This window comes from Taudactylus pleione, unplaced genomic scaffold (assembly GCF_031769625.1).
Source record: "Taudactylus pleione unplaced genomic scaffold, aTauple2 ptg001592l, whole genome shotgun sequence".
Classification (NCBI taxonomy): Eukaryota; Metazoa; Chordata; class Amphibia; order Anura; family Myobatrachidae; genus Taudactylus; species Taudactylus pleione.
In genome coordinates this window covers 855,229-870,284 of record NW_028285989.1, presented here as the reverse complement: position 1 = coordinate 870,284, position 15,056 = coordinate 855,229, and the positions used below count along the sequence as shown (strand labels likewise).

At 44.7% G+C, this 15,056-nt stretch overlaps 1 protein-coding gene across 1 annotated transcript in view; it reads right to left on the bottom strand.

Annotated features, from left to right (window-relative positions):
* The window catches only part of LOC148442259 (fish-egg lectin-like), a 78,031-nt gene extending 67,151 nt beyond the window's left edge, over positions 1 to 10,880 (bottom strand). Inside the window, exon 1 of the mRNA XM_088464116.1 lies at positions 10,754 to 10,880. Within this exon, the coding sequence (XP_088320242.1) occupies positions 10,754 to 10,880 (127 nt within the window). The remainder of the gene's footprint in view (positions 1 to 10,753) is intronic.
* Positions 10,881 to 15,056: the final 4,176 nt, after the last annotated feature.

Here is a 15,056-nt window from a genome sequence, read left to right as displayed (position 1 = left end):
ACTGTGTCTCAGTGTCTGTGCAACATTACTTTCAGGTCTTTCTTGGACTCCTGCCAGATCTCTGCTGTGCCTGTGGTTTGCTGTGGACTTTGCTATATCTCTGCCCGTGTTCCAGTTAAACTTCTGATGCAGGTTACCAGCCGCACTACAGAGCTCAGCATCGCCATTGCCTAAGTATTGTTTTCTGCTCCACTGCTGTGGTTCCGCTTCCTGCTGCATTATTTACTCTGCCTGTTATCTTCTACTTCCGTGGACATTGGACTTACCTTTGTTACAGTTGTCAACTGCACCGTTACAGTTATCGTCGCCGGACCTTTAGTACATCGCGGGGCTCAACCCCGCTCTGGATCCTCATCACGCTGCAGGGCTCAACCCTGTCCCGGATCTTCACTATATCACAGGGCTCACCCCTGCTCTGACCTTCACTACATTGCAGGGCTCAACCCTGTTCCGGATCTTCACTGCATCACAGGGCTCAACCCTGCTTCGACCTTCACTACATTGCAGGGCTCAACCCTGTTCCGGATCTTCACCGCATCACAGGGCTCAACCCTGCTCTGATCTTCACTACATTTCGGGGCTCAACCCTGTCTCCGATCTTCACTACGTCTCAGGGCTCAACCCTGTTCCAGATCTATACTACACTACAGGGCTCAACTCTGCTCCAGATTTTCATCACGCTACTGGGCCCAACCCTAGTAAAGGTCCTCTATGCCATCCTGAGGTTTTAGCCTCATATTGGACTCGGGGTTTCCCTACCACATTAGATCTTGTGCGTCAAAGACTTTATTTGCATATGGGGGTTTACTCCTATATTCATTACTGCATATTTGAACTCCTGTGTTTTTGAGACTTTATGTGAAACGTTGCTATAATATTTTGTCTGTGAATAAATTCTATTTACTTTTATTCCGTGCTACTGAGATTTCATGAAAAGGTCATTCCTAAAACCACCTCAGTTTATAGTGCCCAGTAGGCCTGACTCCTTCCAGGAGTCTCAAGTATCGGCAGCCATGAGAAGTGTCCTCAGTGACATAGAAAATGTTAAAAACAATTCAAATAATAAATATAGAATTAATCTAACCCCAGAAGAAAATTATGCTTTGAAATCTCTACAAGATAATCAAGAGATTATAATAAAGCAGGCAGATAAATGGGGGGGTTGTTATTTTAAACAAATCCAACTACATCAATGAAGGTTACAGACAATTTGGTATTACTACATATAAAAAACTTAAAAGTGATCACTCTCAAAACATTATTACCGCATTTAAATCTTTAGTTCACCAATATTTGGGTTTGGGAGTTACTTCAAAGTAGGTATCAGAATTTTTAATTAATGAAGAATATTCAGTTCCAGTACTATATTTGCTACCTAAAATACACAAAATCAGTAACGATCCACCAGGATGCCCAATAGTGGCAGGGACTAATACTATCACTGCAAATCTGTCTGCATTTATTGACCATCATTTACAACCCTTAGTCTGTAAAGAGTGGTCACATCTTAAGGATGCTAAAGATATTCTAAATAAATTGGAAACTATGAAATGGGAAAAGGATATGTTCCTCATTACAGCAGATGTGTCCTCACTCTATACCATAATTTCTCACACAGATGGTATAGAAACAATTGAAAATACTTTAAAACTTACAGAAATGGATAATAGGTTATGTAAGTTTCTTGTTGATGGTATTACGTTCATTCTCTGTAACAATTATTTTAATTTTTATGGTAATTTTTTTCTGCAGAGTGTGGGTACAGCCATGGGCACCAGCTTTGCGCCCAGCTATGCCAACCTTTTCATGTCAAGGTGGGAGGAGTCGCATGTGTGCGAACCTGGTGCATTGGTGGCGATATATAGATGACATTCTGTTCATCTGGAAGGACAATAGATCTGATCTAGGTAGTTTTTGTGAATATTTTAACTCTAACACTCTGAATATCCAACTAACCTATAATATCAGTGAAGTAATGCTTAATTTCTTGGATATATCCATTGAGATTAAGAATGGACATCTCATAACATATAATTTTAGCAAACCCACTGATTCCAACACCTACATAGATAGGACAAGTAACCATTTGCCGCAATGATTAGATGGAGTGCCTAAGGGACAACTTATGAGACTATGTCGCAATTGTTCGGATAAGGACATCTTTCACCAACAAGCTAGTGAAATGACCAATAAATTTATTCGGAAAGGTTACAAAGCAAAAACACTCCATCAAACTGTGAAAGAAGTTGCAGAAATGGATAGAGAGCTGCTATTGATAGATAAAAATAAAGATCCACCAGAAAACAAATTTACAATGTCTTTCTGTACAACCTTCAACAAACAACACAAAAATATAGAGGGTATAATTAAAAGGAATTGGAATATTCTTCTTAGAGATGAAACCTCAGGGAAAATTTTACCCAATAGACCAAAATGTATCTACAGACGAGCACCCACTATTAAGGATACATTAGTATCTAGCGCCTTACCCATGGACGGTAATAGGTTTATTCATAGAAACAAAGGTTTTTATAGGTGTGGTCAGTGCAAATTATGCAAAGCTTGCCCTAACAGTTCCTCCAAAATTACAGAATTTCAGACGCAGGGGAGGAATCATAAGATCACGTATTTCATCAGTTGTCACACACGGTATGCCATATATGCCATAGAATGTTCCTGCAACATGGTATATGTGGGTAAAACTAAAAGGACGTTAAAAATCAGATGGGCGGAACATGCTAGGAAAATTTTAAAGGGGTCACAAAATCATCAGTTCTGCACATTTTAAAACCCAACACAATAATTCACTTAAAAGGTATCCAACGGCTCTGTGGAATCTCCGTGTTTAAAGAAAATTGGAGGTCTAACAATAGGGATCTATGGTTAGCTCAAAAGGAGATGAGATGTATATACAATCTTAACACTTTGAAGCCTGCAGGTTTAACTCATGATTTTGAAGTGAAATGGTTTGTCTAATTTTTTGTTGGTGTAATTTTATCTTGTATTTTATGTATAGAGTTTAGTCATGATATTTGTCAAGTGAGATACGAGTATTCCACCAAATTTGAGTAATACTTTGGGGTTACCATAATTACAGATGCCTGCAGAATTCGAATCTATTGTTTTTATAATTTACTATGCAGTATGCCCCAATCATGTGACCACCATCATTTCATTCAGATTAACATTTAATTGGTCCCGATCACGTGACCAGAGTAACTTTATTGAGACCAGCATTCAGTAGGGAAAGTCCCGGTCACGTGACTTCAATAACTTTATTGAGGTCAGTGTCCATTTTTGTTCATAGACGGACATACAACCTTCCCTCGTCTAATATGGGGCACACGGTGAGTCCGTTAGGATGCACTTCCCTTTGCCTCTTTTTATTACATAAGGTTAGTATTCCTTATCTAGACTGCACAGCTTAGACTCACTTCCTTTACCGTACTTCCGGTTTTACGGGTACTAAAGTCTCAGTATTGTATCTATCACTCTACTTTCAAAAAGACACCTGTTGGTGTCGAAACATGTCAGGAGGAGTGACAGTGGAGGATTGCCTTAGTACCTAACATCAAGTTGGATCCTTGTTTACACTTACGGCGGTGGAATAGCCGGGTTACACCACGGTGCTGATTTCTATATCCATGTGATCTGCTGTTATCATCATCTGGTACAGAGGCTTATCCCCACATTTTATGTTTTCATTTTATAATTGATTAAATGTGGTTTCTAAATACCACACTATATCAAGTTTCTTTTATATTTTTGGGCGTCACTTTGGAATATATATGTGATATGGACGGAGGAAAAGAAACCTCTATGTGATTTACTACATCTGTTTCAAGTAACCTTTGTGTGAGAATCCCATTATTTTACCATTCCACATGGGTGTGGGCAAAGAAACCTTGATGTGATTTGCACCCACCATCCACAGGTAGCACTAATGTGAGCATCTGTTATTATAGTGAGACACGTTGTGGAGTGTTTCATATTTCTGCCTTACACATGAGGACTATCATTAAGGGGTCTCTCATTTGGTCTCCTCTTTTGGACTTTATGTACGTGTTCACATTCTAATACACTGTTATTTTGTGTTTTCATGTTTTTATGGAGCATCATTGACGTTCATGTAAGAAGTACGGATGTGCGCAGGACCATTTTTGCCGGATTTTGATTTGGTTCTAATTCATCGTCCAGCTTTGAATTTAAATTTGGATTTGCCAAACTGTGGTGGATTTGGATTTTTTACAAAAATTGACAAAAAAAGCTAAAATCACATAAATTGGGCTTTTTTTTCTTCCTAGATTGTTATTAACCTCAATAAAATTAATTTCCAGTAATTTACAGTCAATTTAGTCCACCTCACAGTTTAAATTATAGTTTTCACATTATTGGTCAAATGTTACAGTGAGCTGACTGGTTACCAAGCATCAGAGCAGCAGCACAGACACCACAGTTTAAAGCACATCTATGAAACATTGCCACACAGCAGTGGCAGAAATGAAAAGTGGAATTGTCCTTGGGCCCTCCCAGTGGGGTACTGTCAGCAGAGTCACAGTACTTGTTTACACAGTGGGCTACGGCCCAAGGAGTCACAGTGCACAATCTTATTCACATTACACCGCACAAAGTGCCCCTGATTAACATTACACCATAAAGCAGTGTCTCTAATTTATGTTACGACACACAGTAGTGCCACTTTTACACAATGCCCACAGTAGTGCCCCTTTTACACAATGTCTATATTAGTGACCCTTATACACAAAGCCCACAGTAGTAATGCCCCTTATACAATGCCCACAGTAGAAGTGCCCCTTATACAATGCCCACAGCAATAGTGTCCCTTACACAATGCTCCCAGCAGTGGTGTCCCTTACACAATGCCCTCAGTAGTAATGCCCCATATGCAGTCCCCTCAGTAGTATGCCCCCATTAGTAGTGCCCCTAATTGTATGCCCCCAGTAGTAGTGTCCCCAGTAGTAGTGCCCCCATTAGTAGTGCCCCTAGTAATAGTGCCCCCAGTAGTATGCCCCCATTACAAGTGCCCCTAGTAGTATGCCGCCATTACAAGTGCCCCCATTAGTTGTGTCCATAGTAGTATGCCCCCATTAGTAGTGCCCCCAGTAGTATGCCTCCACTAGTAGTTTCCCCAGTAGTATGCCCCCACTAGTAGTGCCCCCACTAGTAGTGCCCAAAGTAGTATGCCTCCACTAGTAGTGTCCCCAGTAGTATGCCTCCACTAGCAGTGTCCCCAGTAGTATGAACCCACTTGTAGTGCCCCTAGTATGCCCCCAGTAGTATGCCCGCATTGCAAGTGCCCTTTGTAGTATTCCCCCATTAGTTGTGCCCCCATTAGTTGTGCCCCTTGTAGTATGCCCCCATTATCAGTGCCCCTTGTAGTATGCCCCCATTAGAAGTGCCCCCAGTAGTTGTGCCCCTTGTAGTATGCCCCCAGTAGTTGTGCCCACCATTAGTACTGCCCCCAGTAGCACCGCCTTACACAGAAAAGAAAAAGACTTACCTGAATCCCCGCTCCTGCTGTAACCGCAGCCGTCCGCTCCTCTCTGCTCTATGGGAGAGACATCATGACGTCTCTCCCATCACCCGCAGAGGGGGGAGCTGGAAGGCGGAGCTCATGAGTGAGCTCCAGCGAGCTCCCTCCGGGGAAGCAGCAGTCAATGAGAATCTGTGTGACTCTCATTGGCTCCTATTACAAACACACCGCTGGCGGCTGTGTGTTTGTTTCTGTGTAGGGCAGACCGATATCACTGCGTTCTGCCCTACACTAGTGGGGCCTTGATGTCGGATTCTCTCGCGAGAATCCGACATCAGGAGGCCGCCGTTCGGCCTCGAGGGGGATCCAAGTCAGGCGGGGGACACCCGAACAGCGTTCGAGTGGACTCGGATACCCAATGTTCGGAGCGGTTCGGATTCCTCAGATTCTCTAATAAGAAGATTATATCATCAAAAATTTTCCACACAAAGTGGATTACAGTGAACTAATTGGAAAACCTTTGTCGCAAGAACTCATTGTCATATTGTTTTGTTTTGCATATCCATTTGCCGGGCGCCCACTGAGATTTTGTTACCAGCGGGCACTGCTGCGTGTCATACATGAATAAGGGACACTACTATGTGGTGTAATGTGAATCAAGATTGTGCTACTGTGTGATGTAATTTGAAGTGGAAATACTATTGTGTGATCACACCCTTTCTTATGAGACTCTTTTTTCCCTTTATTGAAAAAGCACAGAAGGGGCGGTGAGTTCCACCACTTCTCTAGGACCACTAGGACCACTTTAAGCACTGATTGCCCCATTGCATTACAGACAGCTGAAGCTTTATTCTTTCAGTAGAACTTTGTTAGTAATATGTGAAGGTGTAATAAATATAATAATAAATATCATCTAGTTTTATGGACCTTTCACAATTTTTTTTCCCCACATAAATGGAACTAAAAGCCCAAATCTAGGCTCTCTTCTCTTTGTAACTCTGGATGGCTTATTTAGCGGTAATAGGAACCTCACTCATTTTGTGCCCCCTGACATATAGTATAAGCAGTGCTCGTAATTAGTGATGTGAGCCGGCCCTCGTGTTTTGGTTTTGGATCTGGATCTCACCTGGTTTTGGATCTGGATTGGTTTTGCCAAAACCTCACCTCCGTGTTTTGTTTTCGTGTTTTGGTTTTGGATCTGGATTTTTTCTTAAAAAATCATAAAAACAGCTAAAATCACATAAAATGGGCCTGTTTTTGTTCCTACAGTATAATTAACCTCAATAACATTTATTTCCAATCAATTTTGACCACCTCACAATATTATTTGCTTCATCTAGTTAAGGCCAAAAGGTTGCATCCAGCTAGCTGGTTGACTAAGCTAAGTGACACAGTGGGGGCGGCACTAACATGTGGCAGTTCAGTTTCTAATTTCCAACACGGATACAGTGTGGGTTGGATACACCAACAGTGCACTTACTGTGACAGCAGTGTCGGCAGACCGGGGTTGCTGACGGTGTCCTCAGTACATGGAATGGCAGTGCTGTGGTGCTGGCAGTGTCCTTAGTGAAGGGTACCGGTGATGTCGGCAGTGCAGGGGTGCCAGTGGTGTCTTTAGTGCAGGTTTGCTGGCTGTGTCGGCAGTGCGGGGGTGCCAGCGGTGTCTTAGTGCAGGTTTGCTGGCTGTGTCGGCAGTGCCGGGGTGCAAGCGGTGTCTTAGTGCAGGGGTGCCAGCGGTGTCTTTAGTGCAGGTTTGCTGGCTGTGTCGGCAATGCTGGGGTGCCAGCGGTGTCTTTAGTGCAGGTTTGCTGGCTGTGTCGGCAATGCGGGGGTGCCAGTGGTATCTTAGTGCAGGTTTGCTGGATGTGTCGGCAGTGCAGGGGTGCAGCGGTGTCTTTAGTGCAGGTTTACTGGCTGTGTCGGCAGTGCGGAGGTGCCAGCGGTGTCTTAGTGCAGGTTTGCTGGCTGTGTCGGCAGTGCGGGGGTGCCAGCGGTGTCTTCATGACAGGTTTGCTGTCTATGTCGGCAGTGCAGGGGTGTTCTCAATGCAGGATGTCGGCAGAGCGGTGATGCCAGCGATGTCCTCAGTGCAGGTTTGCTGACTGTGTCGGCAGTGCAGGGGTGTTCTCAATGCATGGTGTCGGCAGAGCGGGGGTGCCAGCGATGTCCTCAGTGCAGGTTTGCTGACTGTGTTGGCAGTGCAGGGGTGCTGGTGGTGTCCTGACTGTGGGAGTGTCGGCAATGTCGGCAGTGTGGGGTCGCTGACGGTGTCCTCAGTACATTGGTTAGCAGTGCAGGAGTGTCGGCAGCGGTGGTGTCGGCAGTGGGGGATGCTGCCAGTGGGGGTGCCGGCGGTGTCAGGCAGCGGGGGATGGCGGGCAACATCTTTTTTCCCTCCCTTGTAGTGTTTTCAATGGGCTTAACGCTGATTGGCTGAGAGCCATGACAGACGGCACTCTCGGCCAATCAGCGTTAAGCCCGCTCAAAACAAAACCTCGCGACTCGACAGAGGGGTCGCAAGGTTTACCCTTGGGTCAGGGATACGGGGGAAGGCAGGGAGATCCGAGCTGAGCTTGGATCGCCCCGGATCCCCGAAATTCGGGTGGGTCTTGTTCTCAGGGAACCGGACCCGCTCATCTCTACTGGTAATACATCTCCTTGTGGCTGCTGGGCCTGCGGTCGTCAGTTAGGTCACTGCTCCTTGCATCAAGGGCCAGAATGGACAGACTTAAATGTGCAGTAAATCTGGAACTTGTGATCTAGTTAATGTCAGAGTGTAATATTTATGTGTACAACACAATTACATCTACTCTTGTATTTACTACAGCAGGTAAGTAATAACTGTTAGATTTTTTTAAAACATTTTATTTTCTGAAAGCCGGAAATAATCCATCACCTCATTCACCAAAAGTAGACACTAAACTCTACATAGGGTCACCAACCCAAAAAATATGGGGCAAAATTTGTTATTTTTAATTACAGCTGTAGCTGCAGTAGCGGCTCCAGGCACGGGCAAGCCGGTCCGTCACCTGGAGCGCTACTGTATCCGGAGGGCGCAGGAAACGCCCACCCTCCCTCCTGGCGCTATAGCTCATGTGTAAGCTCAGGGGGAGGGAGCGGAGGAAGGAAGGGGCGGCAACACAGGACGGCGCTGGGCGCAGCACAGCCTAGCGCCGGCCCTGTGTAGCTGTAACGTGTACATGTATTAGTCTGACATGAAACACACAGTTTCAAAAACACAATTGTAATACTATTACGTTGAGAATTTTACTTCTTTACTCATCAGACAATAAGGGGTAAATTTACTAAAGTGATAATTTTTACAAGTGAGTTTTAGAAGTGATGTTGCCCATAGCAACCAATCAGATTCTACTTAACATTTAACTAGCACCTTCTAGAAGATAATAGCTAGAATCTGATTGGTTGCTATAGGCAACATCTCTTCTAAAACTCACTTCTAGAAACTCTCACTTTAGTAAAATTACCCCTAAGTGTATTGATGGTCGGCAAAACCTGGATGTTCTAATGATGTCACCTGTAAATTCAATCTGTAGATAACCTCAATACACATTTTATAATATTTACACTAATTATTACCAGACACTGGAACACAAGGTATTTAGTGGCTCCATACACAAGTTATACAGTCCTAATAGTGAGGGGACTACATAATGTGATATATAAGAAGAGTGAGAGGTTACTGTACCTGCAGCGGCTCCTGTACACACCAGGAATAGAGCGAGGATTTGTAGCATGATGACTCTTTAATCTGACCAGAAGTACAGGATCATTTATATGGTGACTCAGCCCCTCCCTCCATTGTGAGTGTGATACATTATAGCAAAGCTTTTCTGTATAACTACTACCGATAAGTACATTACGACATATCAGAAGACATTAGTGCACTATTCCCTTGTTTGTACAGGTCAGCAAATATTTAATGTATCGTGTCAGCAAATATGTAATTTCTACATGCGCAAGTTGCAGCGCATCTTTTTTATTCTACGCTGCCCAGCATAATATTACAAGTGGAAAAAGAAAAACATAATCATTATACTGGTACGTGTCTATGTATATGATCTACTGCTTGCAGGACAAGAGAACCAAATGTACGATGTCATGTTGCTACTCAGGGCCTGTTCCAGTGGTCTCAATGCCGATGTTTGCACAGTTCTCCACTGTTTTTGTGTGTCCCAATGGTTACCGCCGTTATGCAGAAAGAGACATTATCAGTGGGCGTTCCTGAGTGATAACAGGGGAGTGGCTAGCAGACGTGGGCGTGTCATGGTCAGTGACTGCATCTTTTTTTCTCAGTTGCTCTCTCACCGGCGGCCATGTTCCAATGGACAATCTGAGCAACATTAGAGAGACATCAGACGCACCATCGAAACTGTTACACCAGCCCTATGGCAGACGCAGAGAATCCCAGCGGTGCAGCATCTGACCTGAGCTACTGCGCAAGTTACAGCACGTCTTTTCTTTTTCAACGGTTTCTGGCATAACGGACGGGCCCCTGAGCGCCCCATATAATGAATGCTGCCTACAGAGACCCCAATATCCACTGTGGCTCCAATGCAATGAATTATATAAATCCAGCTGCCACCACTATAACCTCCACATTACATCATTTGGCACTGCCTAATCTACGTAGAAGCACAATTCACAGCATTTTACCAGTTAGGGGGCGGGGAATAATGGTCCAGAATGTCCAACCCAACCCCCACCACCGCCCACTTGCATCTCCTCTCTGGGCTTCTCCTGGGGAGGGCATACTGTAATAAAAATAGGCAAGTATGATTTAAAATAAAATGAATAGGCGAAAACTCCTTGAGATACAAAGTGCGTCAACCACAAAGGATTAGAAAAGTTATCAGTTCTTTCGGCCAAGGCCGTAACTAGGGTTAGACAAGAGGTGCCGTCGTCCACAGCGCAGGTCCTAAGGGCACCCATCAGCCTGGAGAGCCAGCACGGATCATCCATAAAACACCCAGGTCCCCACCACAGAGCAGTCTGAAGGGTGCTAGGTACATCCTGGGAGCTCAGCTCCTTCCAGTACTGTCCTGGTGTTTTTGTTTATTTAAGCCTTTAAATAAATTATGTTTGAGCTAATAGCATCATTTTGTATGTCACTTTCTTTTCCCCGTTCTGTACAAGATTTGTAGAAGTGTTTAACATGCAAGAGAATTGTAGCAACATCCACTGTCATGTTCACACATTAATCAGGGCTCATTGACATTTATGCTCTGGAAAAAAACTTACTCTTAAGGCATACAGGGCGATTTTTCACAAGATTTGTCTGTTTTCGACTGATCGTAACGACCAATCGTGTGAAAACTGGTGTTTTATCATACACACTTACAATGCCGATGCGCGCCCCCGGCGTCATTTATCGGCATCGTAGATCAAATGGTTTTGCAGAAAGATTTTGACCTATCGCGTATGATTTGACGCACACGTTTGCTGAAGTACGATGCGATGTCCGATGTCCCTGGACACTCTCCCCCATTTTGTGCAGACGACGGTGGAGAAGACAGCTGGATTCAGCACAGCATCGTGTGTCTGGAAGTTTTGATTGAGAAGTGAGTATATCCATCCCTACTCCACCAATGTGCATTAACCCCTGCATCACCAGTCTACACCCCTACACCACCAAGCATACCCCTGCACCTCCAAAGTGTATTAACCCCTGCTGCACCACCAATGCATACCCCTGCACCTCAAAAGCGTACCCCTGCCCCACCTATGTGTATTAAACCCCTGCTGCACCACCAATGCATACCCCTGCATCTCCAAAGTGTATTAACCCCTGCTGCGCCACCAATGCATACCCCAGCACCTCCAAAGTGTATTAACCCCTGCTGCACCACCAATGCATACCCCTGCACCTCCAAAGTGTATTAACCCCTGCTGCACCACCAATGCATACCCCTGCCCCTCAAAAAGCGTACCCCTGCCCCACCAATGTGTATTAAACCCCTGCTGCACCACCAATGCATACCCCAGCACCTCCAAAGTGTATTAACCCCTGCTGTACCACCAATGCATACCGCTGCCCCACCAAAGTGTATTAACCCCTGCTGCACCACCAATGCATACCCCTGCCCCTCCAATATGTATTAACCCCTGCTGCACCACCAATGCATACCCCTGCCCCTCCAATGTGTATTAACCCCCTGCTGCACCACCAATGCATACCCCCAGCACCACCAAAGTGTATTAACCCCTGCTGCACCACCAATGCATACCCCTGCCCCACCAATATGTATTAAACCCCTGCTGCACCACCAATGCATACCCCTGCCCCACCAATATGTATTAAACCCCTGCATCACCAGTCTACACCCCTACACCACCAATGCATACCCCTGCACCTCCAAAGTGTATTAACCCCTGCTGCACCACCAATGCATACCCCTGCACCTCAAAAGCGTACCCCTGCCCCACCTATGTGTATTAAACCCCTGCTGCACCACCAATGCATACCCCTGCATCTCCAAAGTGTATTAACCCCTGCTGCGCCACCAATGCATACCCCAGCACCTCCAAAGTGTATTAACCCCTGCTGCACCACCAATGCATACCCCTGCACCTCCAAAGTGTATTAACCCCTGCTGCACCACCAATGCATACCCCTGCCCCTCAAAAAGCATACCCCTGCCCCACCAATGTGTATTAAACCCCTGCTGCACCACCAATGCATACCCCAGCACCTCCAAAGTGTATTAACCCCTGCTGTACCATAAATGCATACCCCTGCCCCACCAAAGTGTATTAACCCCTGCTGCACCACCAATGCATACCCCTGCCCCTCCAATATGTATTAACCCCTGCTGCACCACCAATGCATACCCCTGCCCCTCCAATGTGTATTAACCCCCTGCTGCACCACCAATGCATACCCCCAGCACCACCAAAGTGTATTAACCCCTGCTGCACCACCAATGCATACCCCTGCCCCACCAATATGTATTAAACCCCTGCTGCACCACCAATGCATACCCCTGCCCCACCAATATGTATTAAACCCCTGCTGCACCACCAATGCATACCCCCAGCACCACCAATATGTATAAACCCCTGCTGCACCACCAATGCATACCCCTGCCCCTCCAATGTGTATTAAACCCCTGCTGCACCACCAATGCATACCCCTGCCCCTCCAATGTGTATTAAACCCCTGCTGCACCACCAATGCATACTCCCAGCACCACCAATGAACCTAGATCACCAACGTCGAAGCCCATCAATGTGTCAAATCCACAACACATGCATTGTACCCCCTGGCCTTGCAAGCTTGTTATCCCCATTTCTGAAAAACAAATACTAAAAAAAAAGGAAACTTCATGTATTTAGTCAAACTGTAAAACATTAACATTTATTAAACATGTTTAAAAATGTATTATTTACACATTTAAAGTAGGGGTGAGCGGGTTCGGTTTTACTCGGTTTTACTCGGTTCTTATCGCCACTTTACCGCAAATTCGGCTCGATTTTATTCGCTATCCAAAACACGTGTTCGGCGATAGCCAATAAAAAGATCAGAGTAAAACCGAGTAAAACTGAACCCGCTCACCCCTAATTTAAAGCATTAAAACTAATTTAGATTTTTAAAACACAACATTCAAACTTTTACATATTTACAATCTGTTTTCCCAACAGGAATGACAAGTGCCAGAGAAAGGCAGTTTGTGTCCAGGTATATTTAGCTCTTCCACGCTCATGAGTGTTTGTGGCAAGTTAAAAGTCCGGAGTACCGGAATAAAATTAAGCGAGCCGCTGCAATCCCGGAGCTTGTGGAGTTTAGAAAGCCCTTTCATGATAAGGTGTCTTCAGTTTGGGTCAAGGCCAAAATCCAAAATCTAAGGACTGTATATGTCAAGGAGAAAAAGAAGCAACAAGAGTCCCTGTAGCGTGTTGATACAGTGTATTCGGTGCCCGATGTGTATTACTGCGGAGAACATCGAGGGACAAAAGGTGAGTATTGGATCTTTTTTTCAGGTACAACCATTGGATACTTTACGTTGAGAAGGGGACGTGAACATCTGGAAGAAGGTGAGTATGTGTGTGTGTGTATGTATGTAATAAAACTTTATATTCACGATGTGTGTGTCTTGTGTTTTTTTTACACATTTCATTACAGGTGAACTACAGGTCCCAGTGGCCCCTTAATGCCCCGCATGCTGGTTCCTGTGCTTCTCCAAGTACCAGCATGCGGGGGAGGCTTGCTGGGACCTGCAGTTCTACTGTAAAGAAAATGTTGTTTTTAAAATTTTTCACACTACTCCTACACTATCAACCCGCCACCCACAGCCCAGGGGTGGCAGAGATAGCGTCGGGCTATCAGCCTAGGCTAGGGGTGCCCTGGAGAGGGGGACACTTTATTGGAGGGGTCCCCAACTCCCCAGGGATCCCTTGCCTGGGCTGACTAGGACTGATGCTGTGGCTGGGAGGCCCGGTGAATGGGCTCCCCTGGCTGTGGCATAAGCCACCCGCTAGAAAGGGTCCAGAGCTGGTTTTAATTATAGGGGTACCCCTACACAAATTTTTTTCCCCTATAATTAAAACTAGAACTGGCCCTGCAGCCTGGTGCTGGTACCTAATTTACAGTGGAACCCTATTCATTTGTTCCCCCAGGGCTGGTTAAGCTTTAGGGGGGGGACCCTACGTAATTTTTTTTACAAATAAACAAATATATATTAGGTATTCAGCCAGAAACATACACAAATCACACTGTTCTGTGTATGTTTCTGCCATACTCGCAGCTCAGGAGGTGAGTGTTTAAAACTTCATTTTAACAGTGAGTTTGCTACAAACTCACCCAAGATTGTAAACTCGTTTCTTAGTAAATTTGCGAGTTTCATCTTTTCCATGTAAAGTAATGCCTAGTTTGGCCGATGGTGAGTTTAGTTGTGTTTGCAAACTCGCATGAGTTTGAACAGTGAGAAGAGAAAACTCACTTCCAAACTCGCACCTGTTTGGTCTTAGTAAATTTGCGAGTTTGAAAAAAAAGGCTAAACTCGCATGAGTTTGCAAACACAACCGAACTCACCCAAACTCGATTCTAAGTAAATTTACCTCTAGATATTTTATAATAATAATAATAATAATAATTTTATTTATATAGTGCTTTTCTCCCGCAGGAGTCAAAGTCACTTTACAGGCATCAGAAAACATGGTACATTGTTCAAGGATTTGGTATTGCAGAAAATAGAAACCAAACAGAGATAATTAAAAACAACCAAAACATTAGAGAGCACAATAAATACATTGCAGGGTTGGTGCAGACATTTTGGGAAATAACTTCCACGGGTTATATATTCCACCAACAAAAGGTACTAGATGAGGCAGCCATCTTGGGCGCACTACGTATTTTACTGCCAATGTTGAAGTGAGGAGAATTAGGAATGCTGTCAGAAAGTACAGATGACATTGGTGCGTCAAGGTGCGGAATTGAGCAAATTTTCCATCAAAGTAGAGAGAAGGCTGGGTATCGGCCAAAGACGGAGTCAGATTGAGTCCAAAGGAATTTAAACCAGCGTGATCTAGAGGAGGCAGAACCAGA